The 27613-nt window shown below is 41.6% G+C and overlaps 2 protein-coding genes across 16 annotated transcripts; one reads left to right on the top strand and one right to left on the bottom strand.

Moving 5' to 3' along the window:
* Nucleotides 1-87: 87 nt before the first annotated feature.
* LOC148427430 (pinopsin-like) lies at nt 88-8154 on the top strand. Of its 3 annotated transcripts, XR_015863907.1 has the most exons (10): nt 88-163; nt 257-379; nt 1989-2062; nt 2128-2238; nt 2534-2609; nt 3429-3598; nt 4813-5138; nt 6220-6447; nt 7233-7567; nt 7737-8154. XR_015863907.1 is itself a non-coding variant. In XM_088404189.1 (4 exons), the coding sequence occupies exons 1-4, from the start codon at nt 3244-3246 to the stop codon at nt 7470-7472; spliced, it is 1149 nt and encodes a 382-aa protein (XP_088260315.1). In that variant the 5' UTR covers nt 3211-3243; the 3' UTR covers nt 7473-7671. The 3 variants fall into 3 exon arrangements, 1 of the variants encoding a protein (XP_088260315.1); XR_015863904.1 differs by lacking the exons at nt 88-163; nt 257-379; nt 1989-2062; nt 2128-2238; nt 2534-2609 and having other exon boundaries at nt 3211-3598; XM_088404189.1 differs by lacking the exons at nt 88-163; nt 257-379; nt 1989-2062; ... (1 more) ...; nt 2534-2609; nt 7737-8154 and having other exon boundaries at nt 3211-3598; nt 7233-7671.
* On the bottom strand, nt 7855-27206 carry lrrfip1b (leucine rich repeat (in FLII) interacting protein 1b). Of its 13 annotated transcripts, XM_088404176.1 has the most exons (18): nt 26684-27206; nt 23240-23326; nt 21351-21398; nt 20170-20214; nt 19971-20021; nt 19708-19785; nt 19528-19563; nt 18351-18476; nt 17987-18157; nt 16845-16937; nt 16568-16660; nt 16269-16361; nt 15956-16091; nt 11931-11980; nt 11714-11831; nt 11528-11607; nt 11047-11151; nt 7855-9875 (listed from the first exon to the last, which is right to left on the bottom strand). In XM_088404176.1, the coding sequence occupies exons 1-18, from the start codon at nt 26771-26773 to the stop codon at nt 9765-9767; spliced, it is 1611 nt and encodes a 536-aa protein (XP_088260302.1). In that variant the 5' UTR covers nt 26774-27206; the 3' UTR covers nt 7855-9764. The 13 variants fall into 13 exon arrangements, with proteins under 13 accessions (XP_088260302.1, XP_088260305.1, XP_088260225.1 ...); XM_088404179.1 differs by lacking the exons at nt 16269-16361; nt 16568-16660; XM_088404099.1 differs by lacking the exons at nt 7855-9875; nt 11047-11151; nt 11528-11607; nt 11714-11831; nt 11931-11980 and adding an exon at nt 13288-14412.
* Nucleotides 27207-27613: the final 407 nt, after the last annotated feature.

Below are 27613 nucleotides of genomic sequence, written 5' to 3' on the forward strand. Positions count from 1 at the left end.
TATATACAATCACCAAATTTGTGTTACTTTTGCTCAAGCAATTCTACACGATAGGTTGTGAAAATTTCTCATATCGGTCATGATACAGGAACATGACGAGGAGCATTTCTGACAGCTCTTTGAGCAGGTTTATCACTGGACTTCATCTTTTCCATTATTCAAAGTAGGTCAAATGAAAGACGGCGCCCTGAAAGATGCCCGCGGATGTTCACACCTTAAAAAAAAGCTGTTGACACATTTGTTGATATTGTTGAAGACGCTGATGAATCCTCAGCTGGTGACCAAGCACATCGGCTGTAGCCTGAGGATCCCACACTGACCTTCATATTGGCATTTTTATTGTGAAACATCTTGGTGCAAAACAGATGGCTCCCGAGGGGTAAGGTGGATGCAGTGTTTCTGAGAAGAAAAACATTTTTTTTTTTTTTTTTTGCTCATACCTGTAATTTCATCGTTTTTTGACCAATTGTTACATGAGATTATTTTTGCCACTAGAGTTTGAGTTAGAAATTTTAAAACAAGAAATTCAAACGCTTTGGTTTTTCTCTCCTAACGTTTGCATGTTTGACTGATTCCAACGGTTCCAGATGATATCAACGATTCAGTTTATCTATATGACATTTTTTCTAAATTTCAAAATAAGAAAACAACATTTAAATCTTATTTTCTTTACACACATTTTGACCAGTTTGAGCATTCCCGCATTACATTGTTCAGCTTACGCCTACCACAAATTTCCAAATAAAAAACCTAAGATTTTTCATAATTCCATATTATAATTCCATACAAATGTAATTCATTTGAAAAATGAAGTCGTGAAATAGAGCACCGTTGCATAGCACTTTTCACCACTGCACAATTGTGGTATTGCATCAGAGTAATTTGAGCGACCTGATTCAATTTGGTTGAATAATTTAAAGTTACTCAACACAGCCGTTTACCTAACATGCATGTCACCATCGCGTTATGCCATCAGTCTTTGAGACACCACGGGGTCCAGGCATGAGCATGTTTTGCAACATGTGAACATGTGCTTTTAATGCTAGATTGGCCAGCAGGAAGCAATCCAAGCGTGCGTCAATCCGTCCGCAATTTGAACCGCTCAGCCCAACTTTCAAGTAGCAAACTGGAGCCCATGCCAGGTGACTTTTGGCGCTACAGTACATCCTGGACTGGTCGCCGGCCAAACGGAGGCTGGTTACAGCAGCGTGCGATGGTCAAAATCATCGTCAAAATCGCAGAATCCATGGCATGAGAAGAAAAAGAATATTATGGGAAAACATTGTTGTTTGAATTGTTTACATTCCCCTCAATTCTTCTTTGCAAAAGTCTTTCAGTTCTTTAATACGGTGGGCCCACGTGTAACAAGATTAATCCATTGTAAGGCGAAATCACCGTATCCAAACCTATGTTGAATAGCTAACGCGTTTAGAACCCCAGGTAAAAACATCAAAATTGTAATTGCATCGTCTCCATAGAAATCATCTTCTTACTTTTCTCTTTAACATAACTAGCAATCTTGGCTAACCCTTTCAACTTTGAATTAAGCAGTAAAATGCACTAGAAATACGGTTTTGTAACCACTCACAATGGAACAAAGCCTTTACCGTTCCGACATTTTGAAAGGAGTGAGGCCGACCAATAGCAGACCACCATCTCCGTGAGGAGACGTCAACCAATAGCGGACCAGAATTGTAGTGACGCGTTGCATGGAGGCAAGTGTGACGGAAACTGAAAATAAGTGTAATTACCTAAAAACGCCTGCAGATGGAGACGAAACAAGACAAATACAATCAAGCCCCTCGGGACATGACAGTTGTTTTTGTCGCAAAACTGGTAAAAGACCATAAAGAGGGTATGAAAAAACTCAGTATTCCACTTCGCAACATAAGCCAGGGATGCTGTAACACAGGGGTTCACTGTATTTTGGAGTCTTTGTGCTTTCACAGCTTGTTTAAGATCGGCTCACAGATGATTCATTGTGTCAGACTCTGGAGGCTGTGAAGGTCATCCTAAGACCGTCAGCTTGGGTTTCTTGAGGCAGTCCATGGTGGATTTTGAGGTATGCTGAGGATTCTGTCTCGCTGTAGAAGTCTTGTACAGTTTCAGCTCTTGTTTTCCTCCAAGATTTGCCAGCCAGAAGATATTTTCTGTCCCACTGGCTACAGCGCAACCCCAAAGCATGATGGGTGAACTCCCATATTTAACAGTTGGCATTGGTGTTCTTTTCTTGATAAGGTGCTATTTTTTCCTCAAAATATATATTTGCTTGTTGTGGCCAAAGTTCAATTTTAACATCAACGGTACACAAATGAACAAGACATGCCATTTTCAAGCAGGAATTTGGATTGAAACCCTTAAAGCAACCACTGAAATTTAGACCTTAAATGCCTATTGAATTAAACATGGAACGGCTTCAACAACCAACAGTTGTCTTGCTTCCATCTTTGTGGAAAATAATGATTAATAGAAATGTATGCATTCAAAGGATTGATTGTGGTTTTGTGGGTCGACCCCTGTTGTGTCCCTGCAGGCGTGAAGCAAAAATGACAAGGTGTGACAAAGGGCCAACAAAGATGTTCATTCCTGTTTAAACATGCTCGTTGTACGTAAGTACCTGCCGTGCATGTTTTTGGAGTGTGAGAGTAAGCCGGAGTGCTCGGAGAGATCGCACACAGGCTCGGGGAGAAAATGCAAACTCCACACAGTAAGCTGGAGCTAGCTGGAATTGAACTTCTGACCTTTAATATGAGGCGTACGTGCTAACCACTGCACCACTGAGCCGCTTATTATTATAATCACGATTATTGTTTTTGTTATTATGAAAACCTGAAAAAAACATAATGAAACATGAAAGGTTTGCATGCATCCCTGAAATTTAAAAAAAAAAAAAAAAATGTGGGGTCAGTGAAACCAACGTATAATCTAACCAAGCATATCATCTACTGTGGTTTGAAATCAGAAGTCAAGGGAAACATGTGAGCCAACAGTTGTTTTATTTACTGTATTTGAAGGGGATAGTCTGCGTTTAGCAATTTTCAGCTGTAAAAAGGTAAGAGCTGTCCAAGAAATATCAGCGGGCCAAATAAGATGATGCGACGGGGCGGTGTCTGGCCCCCGGGCCTCGAGGTTGACACCCGTGTCTTCCAGCCTGCGCCGCATTTAAGCGACGCAGTTGGCTCGCGCTTCGACATTCGTAGCTGATGTTATGCGAGTGATCGCAATCGACCAAACACCTCAGGCATGTTTTCGGATGGGACGGCCATGAACCGAAGCTCTGGCGTGGACCCCTCCGGGCACGGCTGGTGGAGCGACGCGCCACGGGAGCAGTTGACGCGCGGCGGCCACCGCGTGGTGTCGCTCTTCCTGGGCTCCATCATGGTGTTCGGCTTCCTCAACAACCTGCTGGTGCTGGTTCTGTTCTGTAGGTTCAAGACGCTGCGGACGCCGGTCAACATGCTTCTGCTCAACATCAGCGTCAGCGACATGCTGGTGTGCGCGTGCGGCACCACGCTGAGCTTCGCGTCCAGTCTGCGCTACCGCTGGCTGTTCGGCCGGCTGGGATGCTCGTGGTACGGCTTCATCAACTCCTGCTTCGGTGAGTGCGGTCGGCGCCAGATGGGGTGGGGACGTTCAAACTCCTTACGTAGCCTACTTGAGAAGTACAGCGAGTTAAGAAGAACATAGAAGTCATTTCTAAAGCGTAGAAGAGAAACAATCGATTTTCGTTTTCCTGGCTGCGGTCACCTAGGGTTCAAATACGACCACTTTTAACATTTGACAGAAACAAAAGTGGCCCCGATGTCATTCTTTCACACGGGAATTTCAATTACTTAGCCTCCTTGTGGGAGTAATTCTCCATGAAAACATATCAAGGCTTTTTCTGCATTTTTAAACAGTCTTATGTACGGAGCCCCTCTGGTGCCAGTGTATGAAAACATATAAAGTCTAATTTATTTTTTTAAATTTTAGGGGCAGTACCGAATGAATCATTTGCTTAAACAAGGATGTAGCTGCGGTGCCGAAACAAATGAGTAAACTTTTAAAAGTGCATTGAGGATTTTTACATTTTAAAAATACGTATCAACCCCAAAGTGCTCAAGCAATGTCTTGTCTTGGTGTGTTCAAATATTCGCGTCAATTACAGCAACAACCTCAATAGGCATATTTTGGCACTTAAGAGTTCGAACTCGGGTGGTAGACTCAAATGCTGCATTCGATGAAGGTATGGAGTGGGAATTCGAAATTTCTCCCAACCGGATTGCCCCAATTTCGACTTCGAGGCTGAGAATGATAAAAAAAAATAATAATAAAATTAATTAAAAAAAATGAAGTCGCGTTTTTTCGAAACTCGGACTTCGTTTCCAACGGGTGTTTGGGTGCACGTTTCTAAGTTAGAGGTCGGAAATATCGAACGGTCGTCAAATGCAGCATATGACAAGCCTAAACATCGGAAAGGGATTTGGCGAAGGGAGAAGGCTCACGACAGCTCTTGGTTTGAAAAGAGACACACATTTTTACTCGTACATTAAGAGGCGTTAACCATTAGTTACATAAAATTCATCAGCAGCTCAAACGATAAATAGCTATCAAAACACAATCATTACATCAAAATTGCAGCTATGCGTAAGGCCTGAAGATGTCGCCGTTTAGCAAGACACTTAGAACCACTTTATCACGCCATTAAAAAAAATACGTGGTCCTCTTTTGGTAAAGAAGATGTTTGGGTCACGTACCACACATGATACATTAGGCAATACACGGTGCTTTTCACTTGACACAAAAAAATATGTGATTTGTCTTTGCTCTTAGGCATTGTGTCTCTGGTGTCTCTCGCGCTGCTGTCGTACGAGCGCTACAGCACCCTGCTGGTGCACAACAAGCAGAACTTGGACTACAGGAAGCCTTTGTTAGCAGTAGGCGGGGCTTGGCTCTACTCGGTGGCGTGGACGTTGCCTCCGTTGCTGGGATGGAGCAGCTACGGCCTGGAGGGTGCTGGAACTAGCTGCTCCGTGACGTGGACGGAGCAAACTTCTCGCTCTCATTCTTACGTCATCTGTCTGTTCGTCTTCTGTCTCGGTCTCCCTGTTTTTCTCATGGTGTACTGCTACGGCCGCCTACTGCATGCCGTTAAACAGGTGGGTCAGAAAATTTGAAAAGTATTGGCATTGTTTCCATCTTAGGAACGACATTACTGACGCACAGTCACCAGTAGATGGCATCCAGGCGCCATTTAGAAATGAGGTTTAACTGGTAAATTCTGAATCAAGAATTCCGAATCAGAGTAATTTTGCTAAAACACGACATGGTCCAAATAAGGAAAATCCAATTATCTCATACTTGTAAATGCGGTGTACTTTTTCCACACTATATGTTGTACAAAGCGCCTTACCAAGCATTCATTTTCACATTCACTTTTTCGAGCGCTATCGTCATGTAGCGCTAATGCACTAATGCAGTCACGTCAACTTCTGAAGAGATTTCATTTTGAATTTAAAATAAACTTGGGTTAAGATAAGTAACGAGGGTTTCCCTGGTCAAGCGTCCAAATTTGCAAACTGCCTTCATGCCAGCACAGCAAAGTCATGACAAATGTGTTGATATATGCTAAATGGCCTCTCTTGACTGACAACTTAACAGTTGAATATAATTCTCCTTACCCGACTAAATGGTGCAAAAATACTTCCTCCCCGGTGAGAATATGCTGGGCCACATTTGGCTGACATATTTTGAGTCATCTTTCATTTCCAATGCTTGATTCGCTACTTGATTTGAATCAATCAAAATGTGGATGTAAAACAACTCATACTGAAGAGTTTACAATACCAAGGAATTGCTTTCTTGGTTATCAGGATAGTCGTGGCCAAAAATGATATTTTACTCACTATTTTCAAAAAAGCAGAAGCTAATTTCCTCTGTCAGGGGTCACCAAAGTGAGTCACCCTCATGGATCGTTTGGCACAGTTTTCACACCGGATGTGCTTTTTGATGTAGCCCACCCTGTCCAAGATTTGAAGGCTATTCTCGATGTCCAAGTCAGCAGTGTTATCAACTGAGTCATCCAGCCATCATGATTTGGATGTGAAATTCACTTTAGCTTCAATCCACGAAAATCGCTATGTGGCGACTAGCTTCAGTTCTTCGGCCCTCTCATATGCTGGGTAAAAATAAGGAACAAAATTGGCAAACCTCGTAACGTGACATGGTTTGTGTCGTCAGGTGGGTCGAATTCGACGGACGAGGCGGCGCGAGTTTCACATCCTGTTCATGGTTGTCATCACGGTGGTTTACTACCTCCTCTGCTGGATGCCCTATGGCGTGGTCGCCATGATGGCCACGTTTGGCCGGCCGGGCCTCATCAGCCCCGTGGCCAGCGTGGTGCCGTCCATCCTTGCCAAGAGCAGCACCGTGTTCAACCCCGTCATCTACATCCTGATGAACAAGCAAGTGAGCTGGCATTCCTAAGTCAATTGCTGTATAATCCGTCCGTCCATTTTCAAGACTGTTTCTTAGAACTATTACTTAGCTAACAGAGTTAGCATAGCTTCTCCTCTCAAGTGCGTCAGAGACGTAGTAGAAGTTGTTGGCTCTCAAATTCCGCTATCAAAACTCGAATGTTGTTGTTTCACACGGGAAAGTTTTGGGAAAGTCAGGCGTAGTCACTGTTATGTCTTCGTTCTGTGAAGTGCAAGCTGTGCGTTTAACCATCGGATTTTCGCCGTCGTCGACAAAATAATCCACCGATTCAAATGGTCCTCTCTCTGAGTTGCTCCCGTTTATCTTGATGTTTTCAGCTGCAAAAGTTTCATTTCTTGTCTATAATTTGATAACTAAAGCATTTTTTACGTAAAATGAAAACCTTTGAAACCACATTTTTCCTCTTGCCGTTGACTAAAAATCTACCACATGCTCCCAAGCCGACCAATCCCGACTCACCACTTTTTAAGGTTTGGTCATGTGATGCTCACAAGCTTAGCTGTGATTGGTGGCTACCTGAGCCTTGAGCACATGTGAAGTCATTTTAACAAGTCAAAACATTTTTTTGATTCATTGTACATCATATTGACTATAGACGATACATTAACTTTTTTTTTTGCTGAAAATTGAAAACTAACTTTTATATGTATGCTATTGCGAGCCATTGGACCCTTCAAGGTAGAATTGAGTATTTTTTCTGACAGTGCAGAGGAAATAATGGAATTTGTTTGACCCCGCCTTCCTTGTCATGTCAGTTCTACCGCTGCTTCTTGGTCCTGTTCCACTGTCGGCATCATTTGATGGAGAACAGTCAGTCCCTCCCAACCAAAACCACCATGATCCACCTTAATCGTCTGAAGGCGGTGGGCGGCCCCGTTGCCCTTGGCGGTGCCACAAAAGCAGTCGTCAAAGCCTGTGACGCAGAGGGCACCAGTGCTACCCTTTCGGACAAAATGGAAGCGCCTGCGCCGTCGCTGCCTGACATCTCCCTGTGAGGTCTTGTAGGACTCAAAATTGACAGGAAGTTTCAAAACATGTCCCCTGGAGCCTAAAGCCACGGTGGCCACCATGAAAGGCGCAGCAGCTTCAAGTAAGGGAGAACTTGCAACTGATTATTCTGGACAAATGAGATTGTTTTGTGTGGTCAACCTGCTGTGGTTGTTAGAAGTGGAATAAAGGTCTTTTTCACGTTGACTCCTTCATATTCAAAGATATACGTCAACATTAAGTTAGGAACCTACTTCTTGTACTCTTTTTAGGCAGCTGAACGACAGACTAAACACGAGACAGAAAACACTCGCATTTCCACCACCACCGAGTAGGATTTGAAGCCATGGTGCCCCCACAGAAGTCAGGTGAATGAACCAAAACACATAATTGACAAGTGAATATTTTTAATGCATGACTCATGAATTTACACACAAATAAATCAAAATGCCACGGGGCTTCTCCATGAACAAATGGTGCTTACGCTGTCAGTATTTATTTGATAACCAGCTTAAGGGCCACATCACTTTCCTCACGCCGAAAAAAATTCTACACACTCGAAGACTGTCTTACTACTAATGTTTTTTTTTTTTTTTCACAATTGTTATTGAGTGTTGTCGAGAAATTCAAAAAAACTTTGAGAGATTGGTTAGGATCCACAATTTATTGATGTAATTAATCTCTTTTTAATCTTTTAAAGACTGGAAGGAAAAACTAACCATTGAAAATTTTTTTTACATGTTTTATCATGGTGGCAGATTACAAGATTGATCTACAACATTCAAAAAGTGGCTTCAGTTACTTGTAACAGATACGGTTGAAACCATTTATCTTTGGCCGCAACCTTTAATTTCAACCGACAGGAAGAACAGTGCGTTTTCTTTCATCGTTTGCCTAATCGTCAGAAAATAACATTGATATAAACGTGCAGCACGGTGGCAAACTGGCTACCACGTCCCCCTCACATGCAGAAGTCGTGGGTTTGATTTCAGCTTCTGTCTTTCCGTGTTTGCATGTCCTCCCCATGCCCGTGTGGGTTTTCTACTCTGGTTTCCTTCCACTTTCCCCAAAACATGCATAGTAGGTATATTGGACCCTTTGGTCGATCGTCTCTGTGTGCCCTGTGATTGGATGGCAACCAGCTCGTTGGGCACCAGCAGGTCCATGAACGCTTGTGAGGACGAGCGGTTGAGAAAATGGATGGACATTAAAATAAAACATCATCCATCCTGTCCTTCTTGGACTTGATCAAAAGCAGGACGTCCTCCAGTTTAGCTTTGCTGTGTCTCGATACATTAATGTCTTCGTTACTATCGTTAGCTGTGGCAGTCCCAGCTGAATGATTTCCATTTATGCGCTAGGCTAAACATGAGCTCTTTCTGTGGTAAGAAAAAAAACCTTACAACGTAGCATGTCACTGTGCTTTTATCAAAGGCTCTGTTCAGACATTTTTCTAAGTTAAATTTACCATTCATCCAACCGACAATGTCTTCTATTTTCATGTCTTCCTCCTGCTCTTCAACTTGGCCTCCTACCCACAACAGAAAGCGACCAGGTGATGCCAAACGCAGCAAGAGCCAATCAGTGTACACTATAGCGTGCGAGCTTGTTTTCCAACCCCAACAACTCAACCATCTTATTCACTCACTGCTGACGCAGCATCAGGTGCAACAGAGGGTTCAGTATCCTTGCTGCACTTTGTAGCACTTGTAGCACTTTGAAACACGGTCACAAGGGTGAAGCATTGAACACACAACCTCTGGGTTGGGGGACGAGCACCGCCCGAGCCATGCCGCCCCCAGTAGTGCATAGTAGAACGTCTACGGGCATGAGTGGGATGGCACTGTTGATTACTTGACATCTGCATGCTACTAGATGTTAGCTAACAGAATTAGCATGAGAGTGTGGACTTGTGCAGTTTTGCCACGTTAGAAGCAAATAGTCCATCTATGAGCGTGCTGTATTGTCTTACAGTAGTGGAAGGCAGAAGTTGAAGACAAAAAAACAAAACAAAAAAAAGCATACTAGTAAGACGGTCATTTGATTAGTATGCGGAATTCTTTTATGAGATCCTTAAGCTGATATTGAATAAATCCTCCAATGACTTACCAGTGACATTCTAGAGAGCCCCACATGACCTGGTCAGACAAAGCCCACCCATACGGTCCAGAATGTTGCTTTAAATCGAGCAGCCGTCACCCATCGTAACTGATTGTCAGTTAAGTTAATTCCGCAAGTGTTCAAACCCAGAGAGTCGTGTAGTCCGTTCCAGAAGGAGAAAGAAGGACTCGTCTTGGGGGTCACTGCTGAGCCAACAGGATGCTGCGGTTGGCTTTCATCTTCTCCAGACGTTTGGCGAGAAGGCCGTTGGTCGATTCCAGCTCCTGGATGCGATCCAGAGCGGAGCGCAACTGCAGACACCAAACGCAACATACTTCAAAGAACATTTTCCTTAAAATACGCCGAATGGAAAAACATCTAAATTGCAATTTTCATCCGTCGTAATCATTGCGATAGACATTACGCCAGATGTCCGTCAGCCCGCCACACCCCTTTTTTGCTCTTTTCAAATGTAGTACAACTGACTTGGATGTTTAGCTGCTATATTTCTGCATCTTTATCGTACAAACTGCAATCAGCTTGCAGTCAATGTGATAATTGTCACTTTACAGTACCAACTAGCAGTGGCAAAATATGTTCAGCTGAATGAATAAACTGGGTTGCTTCAATTCACTAGTCATTCACAGCTACAACACAGCTAACTTTACTAGAGATTTATTTGTAGTTGCTTCATGTCTTTGTCCTGGTTTCAGGTTTCTTGCTGGTAAGAGCATTCAGGGATTTGTTTCAATTAACCAATAAATGCAGACCAAATTTGCATTATTTCTCTGACTGGCTCTTGGCCAGGACAGCAAGACATACATTTTTTAAATTCCCTAATTACAGACATTTTAGTAAAATAAACCTCAACAATACTTTGTTTCACTTGTAGTGTATGCGAAAGATGAATTGTACACACATTTAGACAAATGTTAATGAAACCATCTTCTATAGTTGTAGGGCAGGCAGTTATAAATGAGAACCGGCTCACGATAATGCCATCCATTGGACATGAGTGCTAATTGCACTCTTGTCTCCTGCTTTAAAGATGATGGAGTATTACAGCCGAGGACGGGGATCAGAATGAATGACGGACCAGAAAAAAAAAAAGTCAAATGTCACCCTCTAGTGGTGGTGGACAGTTGGGCTTCAAAGATTGGCCTTCAAAGATCTGAGATGCTTGACAGTCACGAGAGGGCTTTGTACAAAAATGTAAATCTCCAGCAACAAATCACAGCCCAAGAGAATGAAAAAAATAGAAAAACTTTTTCACCACCAATACACTGCTGATATATCAGCCTTGAGTCCCTATTGCATAGGGTGCTAATTGTTCATTATTTTACGTACAAATTGACGTTTTCGATTCCATTTCAATCAGTCATCTAATTTCCACATTAACATGTCAGTATTTCACATCAAAGTGTATTTTTCCGTCGCTCCACTAATTACTTTAATGATTCCACAATTGTTTGAAGAACTTACTTCTCTCTGTAGTTTTCTCTTCTCAACTTTCAGCTCATCTTCGACCAGTTCGGCGCTCTCCGACGCTGTCCTGTAACGCGTCACCTGAGCTTCCAGTCGAATGACCTGGACAATGAGAGACAAACTGAGACTGAATTTTATCCGCTAAGTAGTTGATTAATATCCTCAAATATCCACACATCTAATGTATGAGGGTACACTGGAAAAGCTGGGCTACACAATTAGAACTTGTTTAACCCTGACTTACTGTTTAAGTCAAAATTGACCTGTTTCAAATTTGCCAGTTAGAGTTAGACTGAGTAAAGAGAGGTATTATTCATATTGATGTTGGATGGAATGAGAAGCTCTACATTTTGAAAAGATCTGTAGATTCAAACATTCAAATTGTGCATGGAAAATGAAGAGTATGCAAGGGCAAAAAATAACTGCTTTGAATTTTATGTAAAATGAAGAGACAACAGGGAAAAGGCAAGTGACGTACATTCTGTTCCAAAGTGGCAACTTCCTGTTCAGATTTCACTAGTTTGAACTTCAGATCGCTGATTTGTCTGTTTGCATCTCCTGGGAAGAAAAATGTTGACATGGCAATACTGTTTTTTTTTGTTTTGTTTTGTCTTTTAATACCTAACAAGAGCAAAAAAAAAAAAAAAAAAGGAGGGCCACTCACTCTGAAGGTCGACCGCATGCGAGTCCGTGCCATTTTCCAGACCGTCTTCCTCAGGATTTTGGCTCCCATCTGGTCCAATTCGTTGTCTCAGAAGCAGCTGAGTCTTGAGCATCCTCACCTGTGGCAGACACATATGGTTTTTTTTCTCTCCCTCTTGTGGGAACTTTTCAGTGCATGCTGCATGATCATTCCGGCCTGTTAGTTCATAATAGTCCACCTGGTCCTGGAAGTTTTCTCTTTCTTCAATTAGCTTCTTTAGATGCAGCTCTGAAATGAGAGTAGCAAACACATGGTTACTTACAGTTCCACACTGTCTTATTTGATTAGATTTGGATTTTCATCACAACTTAAAATCATTAGGGAAATTGCAACTTAAAATCATTAGGGATCACCGCATGTCAAATGATTGATGGTTTGATTCGGAAAATGTCAATTTGTGATTGTCAAAGAGATTCCAATCAAGAGAAAGTTTCCATTCGCTTTTGTGATTTCTTACCCCTGCGAAATGCTGTGACATCCCTATTGAGAAAAACCATAACAAAGCAAGCAACACGTGATGTGGAGAGAAAAAAAACAGACTGAGTTCGAATACAATCAATAAATGAGTCATTACATCCACTATAGATGAACAATTTTTAGCCTGGAGTTACCTCGAAATAGGATTTGTGGCCCTGAGCTCAGCGGTGTGCCGCAAGAGCATTCTCCGTAGGTCGCAACACTATCAGAAGCACGGACCTACATTTACAACTTGAATGATCATATATTTCCAACTGAGCTTCCAGTCGTTTGTGGTACAGCTTCACTGTAATATTTAATGCCATGTTTTCCCACGCCTTCAAAATCTTTAGCGCATGCGTTGACGCCACACACACACACACACACACACACACACACACACACACACACACGCACGCACACACCAATGAAGGAATGGCTTTTTTTTTTTTTTTTTAGCCAATCAGATTTTAGATTTACCTCTCACCGCTTTTGCAAATCCCAAAGTCCAGACAACATCTGTGTGAGCATCTCTGGAGGGTAGGATATGATTTATTGAATTTTTTAAACTTCATACATTTTGGATCTGATGACAATTGCCCAAAATCTGTAAAGTTGCTTTTGGTGATAATATTAACGATGCATCACTTTTATATAGCACTTTTCTGGACAGTCAAAGACACTTTACAATGGATACATATATTCAAGCATCCTCACATTCATACACCCGGGGCCCCTCTGACCAATCACTGAAGGCATGGCCAAGGACGTGAGACACGTGACTCGAGCAGAGCAAAATTTGAAGACCTTGCCTTTTAGTTATCAGTCCAGCCAGCATTATTTAGTTTTTTTTTATACATTATTTTGTGAGGGTGCTATTAAGAGCTGGATTAGGTCACTCAATACCGACTGAAAGCCCAAGTCTGAAACTCACTGCCCGCCATTGCCTGAGATCTGACATGGACTAGTCACCAGTCAATACCACGGCACATTTTAATAACCTTGGACAAAAACACCCCCAAAAAAAAACAAACGCTGAGCTGTCCAACTTTTTTTCCTCCCAAAAAATCAAAGGGACACTTTGAAATTCTGACTTTAATTTATCAAACACCCTAAGCAATCCAACAAGCTACTGCATATTGTTTAAAGGTATTCTTCTCGTTATTTTGCTTGTGAAGGTGATTTAGTAAAAGGGGGCTATGGCCCGGTATGAACTACAATAGATCGGCCCCTGCTCTGAGCGCTCTTCTGACCATTTCCAGGAGATTACTGCAGCGTCTCCTCATAGGCCTCCTCACAACTGTCCATGTCTGCCACTGAAAGCTCCTGGCTAGCTGGTAAATTTGTGGCCAGGATTTGGCTGCAGTGTTCCTCCTCAAAGAGTTTTCCTTCTGGGAGTTTCAGCAGCACCAGTTCAGGAGCCGCCATAACCTTAATTTCTTCAACAAATCTCTTGAACTTGATATTTTGAGCATTGGCCGCAGAAGACCGCGGCATTTTCATGAGGAAGTCTTCGGGAGAAGTGGCACCTTCAGCTAATGAAAAATCCGCAAAAACTAAGTCAGTCGTGTTTGGCAGATCTGCTTCTTCATGCGGCATTTCACATTGCTCAGATGCATTTGCAAAAGCATTTTTTGCAGAACAATTCTCACGGTCCTCACGTATGAGACTTGCTGTGTAAGATGGCTCCACGGCGGCATTGTTGCTCATTCCAGTGGATGCAGACAAATATTTAGTAAGCTTTTGGTTCATTTTCTGGCCTGTTGAACGGGTAATGTCACGCCGCTGTAAGGTGATGTGATATGTCGTCGGCTGCTCTTTGGATCTGATGTTCTTATGGCCCCAAATTAAGTCTGAGGCAGGCTGAGCAGATTTGTAGAGTTTTCTAATGGACGTCCTATAAACATGAGGAATGGATTTTTGGCATTTCGCTTGACGTTTGCACTGTTTCGTTGACATCCCGGCTCTATTCAGTGACTCGGCATTTGACTTGGCTGTGTTCATGGGCGCACGACGCCTTTTGATTTTGGTCGAAAATGTCCTCATCCGATGTGTTCTCCTTCCTTTGCGATTCTTTTGTTTTCCTGCACGGGCCTCTGAGCTCATGTTGGAAGCTCGTACATGCTTGCCGGCCGAGCTGAAGCTGAGCGATTGCGGGGGTTTGTTTATCTGACTATGGTGGGATGGTATGCCTCCAGCGTTGCCTGAAAGACCACGAAGGATACATTGGAGCACCAAGCACAGACAGGTAGTCAACGACGGCGAGAGAAATGAACCCAGATGCCCAGGGAAAACTGAATGAGGTTTTCAACGAACACGAGCATCCATTAGGTTGATTGAAATAAACTGGAACATGAAGTGATAATGCTTTAGGATAGGGCGGCCAAACCTTTTCCTCCACAAGCTGTGCTGCATATAGAATTGACGACTAATTTTGAAATTCTCTGACCTTTATTAGCCATGCGTAAAGACAAAGCATCAAGCAATTATAGCATATATTGATGTTGGGTTATTGTTTTGTTCTTTTTACCTGCTACACTGTAGCTTTCTGTTGAAGTTAACGATGTGAATAATTTTGGTTTCTTTAAGCTGCGGGTGTTGCAAATAACATTTGTTCTCAATGCACTTTATGTGTCGTCAATTATGTGCCAATTTTCACGATTCACCCGGTCTGGTACTCAATAGCAGGAGTCAGCACTAAATGTAATCCATCCATCCCTTTTTCTTGGCCGCTCATCCTCACTTGGCTCGCTGGCACCTATCTCAGCCGTCTTTCAGCAGTAGGCGGGGAAACCCCGGACTTGTTACCAGCCAATCGCATGGCACACATAGACAATCTATCAATCACACTCACGATCACACCTAAAGCCAATACAGACACCATGCATGCTTTTGGAACGTGCAAGGAGACCGGAGTAGCTGAAGAAGGCCCCAAACGAGCACAGGGAATACAAGCGGAATTCCACAAAAGGAAAGCCAGGGCAGGCTGGAGTTGCCCCCGGGACCTCTGAACTTTGAGGCAGACATGCTAGCCAGTGTTCCACTATGCTGCCCAGTAAATGTAATGTATAGTAATAATAATAAACAACTTTCCTTTTGGGTTCACAGAAAGCATTGCCTGGTGCAAATATAGAAGTTATGTACTGATTTTTGTCATGTCATAGGTTGCGTTACTAGTGGTGTCCTAGTTTGAATAATTTAATATTTATAATAATAATATTAAGTAATTTATGTTACACTTTGTACTGTGTGTGATTTATTTTTTTATACAAACTGCCTTCATTTGTGTAGCGATAGCCAGCTCAAATCTATGCATCACTCACCGAATCATTGCCTGTAAAAATTAAGATTTTAAAGCTTTGTTTTGAACGGCACGATTGCAAAATGACCTCATCAACATGTTTCATGATGTGTATTTATGATAGAAGGACATGATTTGGATTTATGAATAGTTAATTTGACACCAGTGTTATTTGTGTGCAACTGATTTAAATGATTAGCGTACATATAGCTAAACGTTTTAGGCCGATTTTTGAATAAGCCGATTAATCGGTCGGGCCCTGTTACATAACATTTATCTTCACAATAAGGGTTTCAATAACGTTGCAAACCATGCCAAATAGCTGCGGGCAACTAAATATGTGGGTGCAAATGGCCATCAAGCTGTAGTTCGGACACTCCTTAGTTACAGTCATCGAATGATAAAAGAGGGATGGTATTCTGCGCTATTTGTCAAGCGAGCCTTACCCAACATGCTTTCTCTGCTCCCAGGAGCTTCCCCCACCAACCGGGTAGCAAAGCTGCTGCGGAGTTCGTCCTCCGTCTCGTCCAATCCAGGCCCGCCATTGGTTGCCACCTCAGGAGAAATGACCTCTCCGTATTTCTGCTTGGGAGATGATCAATCATCAGTTATGTTTCAATAACTTGCACTCTTTGTTTGACTGGCTAACCTTCCTTCGAAAAAAAAAAAGAAGCTGAACGAGGCCAAATTGTTACTAGACATGTCGTGACATATAACATGGCTACACTATCATGTGACCTTTTTTGTCTCCCGCTGTACCTTGAGAACATCTCGGAGGCTGAGCACTTCAACTCTCAGTTGGTCGCGCTCGATTTGAATGACGTCAGAGATTTCCCTCTGACGCTCTAATGCCTGAGAGGGACCAAGGATGATGTATGGGTTGGAAAGTGGTAAGGCAGGAAAAGGGAGAGAAAGTGGGTTAAATAAGGTTAATTGATTAGCAGTAATGATTAGTGTGACATTTAGTTGAATTCAAATGTACTTGATGTTTTTTTTTTTCTGTCCTGATGTACAATATTTTAGTGTTTGTAATGTTTGGGTACTTCATCACGTCCTACCGCAATCTTCTTTTCCTTCCACTGCAGAGCTTCTTGTAAGTCACACACCTCCTGAGAGTAAGCATGTGTTTGTTCCCGTAACTGTGACACTTCCTGGGGCGTGGAAGGAAGGAAGGATGGATTTGACGGAGACGGGAAGGAACGTGGAAAAGCAATGTGTTTGTTGTTAAAAGCTCATTAAAAGGAGGTAAGTTAGCCCAAAGAAGACGTTAATGACCAATGTGAGCACTCAGCTTTGGACATTTTGTGTGTCGGGGATGATTAGTGCTGAACTGACCATCAGCAGTTCTTCGCTTCGTCTCATTGTCTCTTTCATCTCTTTACACTGGAACTGAAGGACAATGTGGGAGTCACGCTCACGTTCATATGCCTGCCAACAAAAAACATTAGAGATCAGAGATGGGAAGTTAAAAAAAAAAAAAAAAAGAGACGGGTACACTACTGGTAGTGTGATAAGGACCATGTTGAACTTTGACATTATGTAACGATCTGGATGAAATTTCAGCTCCCTAATGTCTTCTGTCATTGCTTTCCCTTTGATGAGAAATGCCTTTGATGTAAAGATCAGCGGATTGGACAAACATGGGTTAACATACAAGTAGATATTTTATACACCTGCACTTTACTTGAGTATAAGTCTCAAAGAGTGACCGTAAAGGACCACAGAAAAAAAGGCGTCATTTTTTGCCATGTGAAGTGATTTTTTTGTTTTTTTGTTTGTATGTTTTTTTTTTAAATTTCAGGCACTTTGATGGATTTGTTCATTTTATTGTTTTGGAATAACCCGTAACTTTTATATGTGCTTTAAAAAGTTGTTGAATGTTGATTTATATTGTTTTTTTTTTTCTTTTAAAATTGTCAAAAGGGACACAGTTTTAGGTTAGACTTAATCATTATAGATAAAACTCTTATTTATAGGCGGCGCGGTGAGTGCGGTGGCGCGAAGGTTTTCCTCTTTCCTTGGAGGGGTTTGCAAAATATAATTGAGACGCACTAAACAGAGCCCATATTCAGAGTGACCAGATTTTCAAAACTAAAAACTGTGACAATCCATCTGAGCTTGTGACACAAAATCGGGACTGTCCCGGTTAAACCGTGACGTCTGATTAACATATCCACAACATTCTATTATGAATGAGTCTACCAACGTAGCACCCATCTATCATCCATCAGTATCTTAGTATATCCAGCGCCGCTATGTTGTTGAAGCTGGACATGTATCATCTAAGGGTTTGAGAATCGTAGTTGTGCATATTAGTGAGGGGGACGGCTTGTCGGAGACTGATGAGGGGATTAGTTAAGTGAGGCTACATTCAAATCTTGCCATCAGTTTTAAAACTGCAAACGTCCTCTTGGAATGTGAGTATCTGTTCCCCTGCTATTAAAAACGCATCCAAACAATCCCATCGACGTACTTACCTTTGTGCGTTCATCAGCGTGCCGTCGCGCCTCCCAAAGCAGCTCCTCCATGTCGCTCAGTTCTTCCCGCAGACTTTCCACCTGATACATCAAAGTCGACTTGTCGTTGTGCAGCTGAGCATTTGAAACCATCGCTCTGCGATACTTTTCCTCTGCTTCTGCCACAGAGTCCTGAGACAATTGAAAATCAATCGTCAGATATTATTTTATTCATACTTATTCTGTAATCTTCTTATCTGTAATCAGTATTATTCAACCTAAGAGAAATGAAAACTTTGGCATAACAGTCAAAGAACGTGAACAAAGGAAATTTGATATCAGCCCATTGCTGAATTAAGTGTCATCAGATCATTGGAGTTGATACCTTCATCTCCCTGATCGATGCCTCCATCTCGACGGAGACCGACGTGTCACAGCTCCCTCTGCGAGATGACGCTCCACCCAGTGATGATAGCGTGGCGGCAGAAAGGTTCAGCGCTGTCCTGGAGCCCTGAAGAGGAGGAATTATCAATACAAAACAAGTGGTGGAAGCAGCGTCCAATAAACTTCTCACGGCTGAGCAATACAGCCTACAAAACAGGGTAGCTCTTTGGCATTGCCGCGTGTCAGCGGTTTTCCGTGTATGAGTGACATTGTAAAATGTAAAAGGGTGTGTCTTACATCTGATGTTGCAGATAAAAATTTTTTGCTTAGCAAAAGTATGTCTACAATTTTGTTGACATTTTCAGAGACAAAGTCAGCATGGTAAGGAAGCCGCACCTTTTTTTTTTGTATCTTCTATCAGTCGCAGTTTTGTTGGTACGAGGGATGCACCTTACCACTTTTTTAAGCACAAATACGTGATAATGCCATTAGTATTGTAGCGTGCAATTGAGAGTGTCATATTAGTTGTGTTAAACGCAGCTCTAACTTTTATGCCAGGAATGTTTTTGTTTTTTTCTTAACCGCTTGTCCGCACAAGGGTCGCAGGCTTGCTGGTGCCTATCCCCGCTCTCTTTGGGCAGTGGGCACATGGGCACACTTTGAACTGGTTCCCAGCCAGTTCCAAGGCACAAAGATAAATGATCTTTCACACTCACCAACACACCTTAGGGCAATTTGGAGTGGCCAATATACCTACCATGCATGTTTTTGGGCTCGTGGGAGGAAACTAGACTGCCCGGAGAAAACCAGAGATGGGGAGAGCATGCAAACTCCACACAGGAGGGCCGGAGCCAGATGATATAAACAAAATAATATTTAATGATACACAAAACACACAAAAAAAAATCCCACAAATTCTCCCCCAAATGTGATCAGCTGAAAATAATGTGATCAGGCACGATTTCTAATCAAGCGATGAGAAATCAGGACATCCCTAGGAAGAGTAAGTTTTCTTTAGGTTTTGTCACATATTGGTATCAGTACATTCCGACAGTCGTTACATGTTCCCGAAGGAAATATTTACGTTCACTTCTTGACGTGAAATTGCAAAATGGCTGTATTGCCCAGCCGTACCTTTATTTTGGGTTAAATGAGCCCAACATAAAAACTTGACTTACTCTATCTAGGAAGTCTCTGTCTAGTCTCTCCTCCACCTAAGCACACACAGTCAGACCATGGAGACGTTATATTTATTCACAAACACTTTGATCCGCCGCATGAAACCGCAGCTAGTTTACGTCATTTACTCCCCATTCAGTTGCAAAAAATTCTCATTTAACAGACCAAGCAAAACTTACCACAGGGCTAGCACGAGCTGAACTAGCTCTGGAGGACGCCCGGGAGCCAGAACTGAGAAATGAGCTGTAATCTGAAGGCTGGGAAAGTTGAAAGGAAAAATAGGTGCAGGGATGGAAAGAAGGAAAGAGGCCATTGGTAGGAAGAGACAAGGATGTATGCAAGGAAGAAGTAAGAATTGAGATGCAATATAAAAAAGAATGAAACCAGAAGAAGAAATAGAAGGCCTGGAAAATCCAAAAATGAATGGGTGAAGTTAAGTCACCTTCAAACTGCCTCGACTCCCCACAGACATCCGCTCTTCATCATCTGACAGCTGAAAACACAAACATGAAAACATGTTGACTGAGAACGTGAACCACTTGCAGTGACAAAGTCTTGACCGAGGTAACCGCATCTCTTTTCGCCGGCCAAAACTTCTCACAAAGAACAGATACGGGGAAAAGTCAAGAGACGATACAGACCGAAGCGATTCTCCGTGAGTGGCGAGAATAGCGCTCGCCGTCCTCCTGAAAGGCGGCGAAGGACGACACAAAGAGAGGGGACGGTTACTATCAAACAGTCACACCTCTCAATTGAAACGTTTAGATGTGCATGCTTGACGCCATGCCTGACACGCAGACTGAAAAATATCGGGCATGCAAAATAAAACTTGATAAAACAGAGCACAATTGTTACCTAACAAAAGCTGAAATGGGAACAAGCAATCACCAGTGCTGATGTCATTATCTCTAAGTGATAAAACACTCATAGCAACAATAAGAGGATGATGATGCAATGTAGCTGACTTCAAAAAACCTTCTAATTCCACCCAGATGATTTCATCAAGACCGGGGGTGCCCAAAAACTTTTTTCCTCCATGGCTACTTTTCCAGCAACCACCATCCCACGATGTACGTTTTTTCATTTTTTATTTATGATTTTTTTTTTTTTTTTTTTTGTGGAGCTGGATGAAGGGTTGCTTCTATGACAAAGTCCCTGCATTGGGAGCGCAGACCATTACCAGTGAGATAAAAACTATGAGTCGCCGATACAGCATCACAAGGAAGTATAGTGAAAAGCATGCTAATTGGCGCTAAGAATATTAACCTAGTCCTTTAGCGGACAATGGCTGCAAAACGTCACCTTGCAACTACAACACCAGCCCAAAACCATGCAAGATATTGTTACAATGAATAATCAACATAGCATGGATCAACCATTGTAACTGAGTTTTATATCCTTAATATTAATAGTGAGACTATATCACCCTCATAGATGCACAGGTATAAAGAAAACATTCACTTTGTGCTTTTGGTTTAATTATTAGTAAACCATATATAACTTTTAAATATGGGCATCTGCCCCATTTAAAAAAAAAAAAAAAAAGATTTTTTTTTTACACCATCTACCAATGCTGTCTTCACAATCGTCTTGTTGACCGCAATTGACGCATTGAGCACCCCTGATCTAGACTTTGACTTTGGTGACTTCAATCCACTTGAATTGTGAACTTGACTACTTTGCTATGTTATCGGTCACCATTTTTAAAAAAAATTTGAGGCCATGCCGGTTCAGTGCAATCGACGCGATGCTCTTTTATTTGTTTTAAAGCGATTAGGTGGTAGGAGGTTTTCATGGGCCAGCGGCAGATGCGCGCTCGTACCATCCACTGCTCAATGCGACCCCATTTATAATCCAGACCATAATACTTCTGTAGAGGAAAAGGAGCACAAATTAAACAAACAAAAAATAGAGGCATGTTTCTAAGTAGAAGTTGGTTTGCTGCTTTCAGCCTCCTGTTTGATGCTACAAGTTTTTAAGCAAAACCTTTCATTGGATGTCTACAGGCTATGTGCACACCCAAGTTAGAATGTAAAAGTAATGATATGCTTTTGTAAAAAAGTTTTAAATAAAGAGCAGGCAAAGAACTAAGCTTGGAGAACGCGAGAGAAGTGACTCACCACAGGATGAATGTTTCTAATGACTGATGATTGAAGAACACTCACTTCTACAGCTGTCTAACCTCTGACCACAGGGTGTGTCACATGGTTGCCTATTGTTACTTAATGGAAGCGAGTTGATTAGTGTTGATGAGTGCAATTTTTTCCCTTACAAAGTTTGAGGCAAAACAAAAACAATTTCACTCAGTATGACCTTAAGGTGTTGACACTTCACCATTTCACAAGAAAAATGAGATTTTTCCATTCATATTTATTGTATCAAAGTAGATGATAGCATGTAAGCAACTGAAACGTAGAATAAATATAGAAATAGAAAATTAATTTAAAAATATATACATTGGTTAAGCTCCCATGACATCGGAGTCATTCTGATGAGGATGCGAAAGATACATAATAGTAATTCTGACCAATTGCCTGGCTGGAATGAATTCATTTACTTGACGCTATGAACACAGATTTAGTTTTAATCAACTTTAAATGATCTGTAAAATGTGACAGATTCTGATTTTGTGATATTTTAAGCTGTTCAGTGTTTTTTTTTTTTTGTTCCTTTCATGTCTCGGGTTTGAGTTTGTTTCTTAGTTGTTTATGTTTCTGGTCTCCTTGTGTCAGTGTCTTTTTAGTCTGATTGGTCCACCTGTTCTTGTAATCTTCCTTTGTGTCTACCAATCAGCTCCCTGCTCTTATTGTCTCTTGTCCAGGTGTTCTTTGTTGTCTAATTAATTTGGCTTGTCTTTAGCTCCATGCTTTCTTTGAGTTTAGATGGATGTCATGTGTACCAGTCTGCTTGTATTTTGTCTTTGTAGTTCTGTTGTCCTTTTTTTCCCGCAACCTATCTTTGCTTGATAAACTATGGATTTCAGCATGCACTCTATGTCTCTGAGCTTCCCTGCACTAGGGTCCACAATCCCCACATCCATGCCGTCCCCTGACAGATCTCACATAAAAGATATACTTGTACATGGAAGAGGACCTTAAAAAATAAACATTAATTCACAATCACAATATTGTGAATTAAGTTTTATACGACAGGCATCTAAATTTTAGGTATTGGAAAGAATTACTTAACAAGAATAAAATTCAGATCTACTATGGCAGTTTTACCTTCTTGTTATCAGTCATGTGTGCTTTGATTAGACAGTTGAGCAGGCGCACATTAGTTGTGATTTTGGCCCAGCTATGCCACATGCTATTGTCTCATCAAGAATTAAAATTGCGGTGTAAAAATATTATGGGCATATGAAATACATGTAACCGAAAATATGTCATTATATTTTTGGAAGAAAATCCTAAAATGTTTTCACATGCCCCTTGCAACATTAGCAGGCACTACACTAAAGTCACACTCCTAAAAAGTACGGCTAAGTGACTTTTGACACAATTACACATTATAAACCATGGAAAAACGTTCACAATTGATCCAATGTGTATACGACCCCTAAAAAACCATTTAAATGTATGTCATAAGCATCAGTTGTGCAAAGAATATGCTGTACAAGTTCTACAATTCCGGCCATTTTGAATAAAACCAATTCACACCGATCGGTACTCATTTGGGCCAATCAGACTGAGTGCCGAGTGAGCACCTCACCTCTTTCTGTTGCTTTTCCAGCTCCTTCATCCGAATCTCTCTGGCCTCCGCTCTTGCCGTTCGCCTCGCCGCCAAGCGCGCTTCTGCCTGTCAAAGACATGGAGTTCCACAACTAGATATCAGAGGGTCTTCAAGATTTTTACACCTCAACAAGTACCACCACAATGACCAAAACTAAAGCATAGAAATGTGGTAGGCCCAAATCTCCATCAAAAACAAGACAGGTTTCATTCCTAAAAGTAGATTTGATATTTTTGTCCAGTACCATTATGCACAACACGTTCGATCGGTAACACTTTACAGGAAAACTGAATTCTGTACTCGGATGCATTGTTCATAGAGTAAACGTTAAAGAAATCTTGTACCTAGATACCATTTTACCGCAAACAGTCTTTAAAGCTGAAATACAATATTGAACTTTAACGTTAAATACAATTTAACCGCCGGTGACTCAAGATGGTACCATACTTTGAAAACCATTGATCCGTAATAAACATCAAACAAAATCAATAATGTGGCTCACTGATGAGCCCTTTTATTGATATTTGATGTGAGGTGTATTGCAGTTAATTGAATAGACCACAGATTTTTGTTTATGATTGATAGTCATAATTATAATTAATGACTATTGATGCAGACCTGACAACCCACAAAGCAAGTATGGAATTTTATATGGCGAGGCTTTGGAGCATTAACATAAGACCGGTGCATTGAAATGGCCAGGTAGGTTCTATTACAATTTTTGTATAAACAGGTGCAACAAGTTGGCGAATCTGTAGTATGATGAGGACGCAGCAGTAGACGGCTCCACTATGGTTTTCCACCGATCTATGATATTCCAGCTGCACCATTAGTGTGCTGAATTGTCTTACTAGTTACATATTAATGTGCTATGTAGTAGAAAGCAATTGTCAAATCACAAAAGCTGCAATATGAAAAAAAAATCAGTCCTTAAGAAGTGGATTCCATATGTTTACATGTCATGGTTTCATGAAACACGAAGAGCTGAAGAGATAAAGCCACAGATTTGTTTGCAGTATTTTTGTAATCTGATTTATGGCTTACAGACTTATGATTGCGTCACACTTGTTTGGTCGAATGTTAACTTGTTGGGGGGAACCCGCGAAGTAAGTTAATAGCGTGAATTGAAGGACATACTGCCAATCAGTTCTCAAATAGGGGTTAGAGTACATCTGGGGAAACGTGAAGGTACTTCAGTGGGAGACTTGAACAGGTTTGCTGCACGTATCTACAAATCCACTACAATGCTTTTCAGAACCATGACCTGTTTTTTTTTCAAATTAAGATCAATTGAAACATGAAGCTTTTTTGTTGATTGAAACTCATACTTTCAAATGTTTATTGTAATGGCACCCTTGAAAAATGATGTATACGCTTATTTTGTTAGGTTTGATACGGATGCACATTGTCATTAGTGATGCAATTTTATGGCAGACGAAACAGAAATAAAACATATGACGTTACATGGGTCAGTGTAATAAAATATGCCTAAAGATACCACTAAAAAACGTAGTGCCAAAGTTCAGGAAATCAGTCAATAATCTATATGTAGTACTGAAACAAACATGCTGGTGACAGAGTGTATCCCCCCCAAAAAACAAAGAAGAATGCGACCCCCATCATGGCATGGAATTTGACTTCTGTTTGTCCTAAAAATACTGAATGAATGAGCGAGCATGAGTGCACATCAATGTAGACGATCTTTATTGTTCTCCCTCTTGACCCATAACCACAACAGCAGAAATGTTTGGAGGATTTTGTTTTTCAACATTTTTGAAAAGACCGGACATGAGATGTGAAAACATCTATATTGAGTAGGGAAAATAGAGTTAGTTGCATGCATTTCCTAGACCCTTTGAGGTTTATCCTTCTGAGTCGCGGGGGACTGGAGCCAATTCAAAGCCCCTGGACTGGTTTCCAGTCAATGCCAGCGCAAATATAAATCAGTACATAAAAGCAGACTTAATCCACACGGGCCACAAGAACAGCCATTATGACAATTATGATCATTGGTAAATATGACTTTTCATGTAGAATCAATCAATCAATCAAGGTCTCAACTCTAGTCGTCCCTCGTACCGATACCAAACGCCGAGACCACTGGTACTTTAGGTAAATTAAAATTCCAAAATTTTAAAGAAATATATTTATATCCCATTGTGCCTTTTACCTTTAAGATTAGAGAAAATCAATGGCAATTTTCAATGATCTTTTCTACAGAAATGGCATCTTTTTCAACAGACATTTATGCCTTAATTCCATATTGTCTAATGGGCGCAATACCAGTATCGGCCACAGCCGCGAGTACAAATACGATGAAACCAAGCTCGCTCTCTGCCAGATACCAATCCTTGGTATAGTAACCTGTATAGTTACTGAGGTGCAAGTGAGTGCGCATCGCTAGTATTTTGGCAAGTGACATCAAATTTGGGAAGCGTCCCATCCACCCAGCAATACAGTCAGGGTGAGAAAATGAGCCCAAAGCTGCAGTTTGTTTTTTTCACTGCACTGTCCTAATGCGCGCGCGCGTGTGTGTGTGTGTGAGTGTGTGTGTGGTGTGGTGTGCGTTTGTTGTGCCCCTGACCCCCATTCTTTAAGCCTCTAAACATTAATCTGCATCTCAACAGTCACATGACCAGTCTGACACACATGTTTTGTCTGCAGCACATAACATGATTTTCATTGAGTAATGCATTAGACGTTTTATAATAATAATTGTAACAAATAATAATACATAACATCATCATCATCATCATCATTATAATGTTGCTGCTTGAAAATATTATTATCAAATATAATTTACCTACTGGTGACGCAGCGTCAGGAGCAACTGGGGCTTCAGTGTCTTGCTCAAGGACACTTCGGCATGTGCACAATGGTCATGGGATCAACCCCACAACCTCCTGGGAAATAACACTCCACCACTGAGCCATGCCACCCCTTTATATGTTCCCATTTTAATGACAAACATACAACTTTGTTTTAACCCCTTAGTTGCCGATTTTTTTCTCTAGAATCTTTACATCACCATTAGAAAAGGTTGTAGCTCGATCACGGTAAGAGAAAATCATACAGCGTCAATGTTGCTCGGTGCATTTTTTCTACTCTGGTGCTTAAAGGGTTAACTTGGCAAGTATCAAAGAAACTACAACTTATACCATAGTTGCAAAATAAAATAAATACATTGGAATAGTCCATTACGAATTAGACCAACCCACTCCAAAATGAAACAAACAAACAAAAAACAAACAAGCGAGAAAAAAACACATTTTGCAGTAGCGCAAGAAAATGAGGAACTGAGAAGGGATGTCGTACAGTCAATTCAATTTTCACACAATTTTGTACGAAATTTATAGCTATTTGTAGTACTTTGGTTCAGTATTTATTTAATCAAAGAAAAAAAAACATTTGAATGACACTGACCTCCCGGGCGATCTGTTGGAGAGCATCGTCCTCTGCGGACAGCTTCTCCAGGTTCGGTAGCCTCTTTCTGCCGGGTCCTTGAGTCCCCATGGTGCCGATTTATCCGTCGTTTGGTGATCTCTTGAACGCACCGCGTTTGCGCCTCCACAATCTTGACGAACACTAGCCAGCCGCGTCAAAGCATCAAACCTGCGTCCTTCGGGGGCGTGTGATACGGCTGCATGCCCCTTTCCGGGCTCGAGCTCGAGATCGAAGGTTCGGTGTGGTCGGCGGCTATGTTATGGTTAGCCGCGCCTCAGAGCTACAAAACATTTGAAACCGGCTCTGTCACAAATGTCGTGCGTGCCTCCTCCGCCCAGAAAACTCGTTAATCCGCCTCTGTCAACATCCGTCGCGATCCTGGGAGTCGCCTACGTTGCTTCCGGGACGCCAAGAAGCCAAAGGCACCTCGTGGCGGAGACAGGTGATGATGTGCTGACTGGGGAGTAGGAAGCCGCCGCACCTGAAACGCTGCATCCCGAACGCCTCCACTTTACCTTCCGCAGTGTGATGACGGAGGAAGGAACTGAGGAGGGCGGGGGAGGGACTGTTTTTCCTTTTTTTTGCAGCGATTGGAAGCCAAGTATTGTAAGCAAGTAAAAACAAATAATTTGAAAAAAGTTATATTAAAAAAACCAACAAACAAGATACAATTTTGAGGAAAGCGTGGCTAAAATATAATTGATTGGCATGAATGAAGTGATGATGTTGCCTTTTGCCGTCAGCTTCATGTTTCTCAATATTTAATAAAAATGTGCCTGTTCACAATGTTGACAAAGCAAACGGAAGAACATTTTTAGAACCAAATGATAAACCTACACCATGTAGCTCATGGTTAAAAAACAAATTCTGTAATCCAATCGTGCCAAATTATCTGAACCAGGTGGAGTA

The sequence above is a fragment of the Hippichthys cyanospilos genome, chromosome 2 (assembly GCF_059441005.1).
Source record: "Hippichthys cyanospilos isolate Australia breed blue-spotted pipefish chromosome 2, RoL_Hcya_1.0, whole genome shotgun sequence".
Lineage (NCBI taxonomy): Eukaryota > Metazoa > Chordata > Actinopteri > Syngnathiformes > Syngnathidae > Hippichthys > Hippichthys cyanospilos.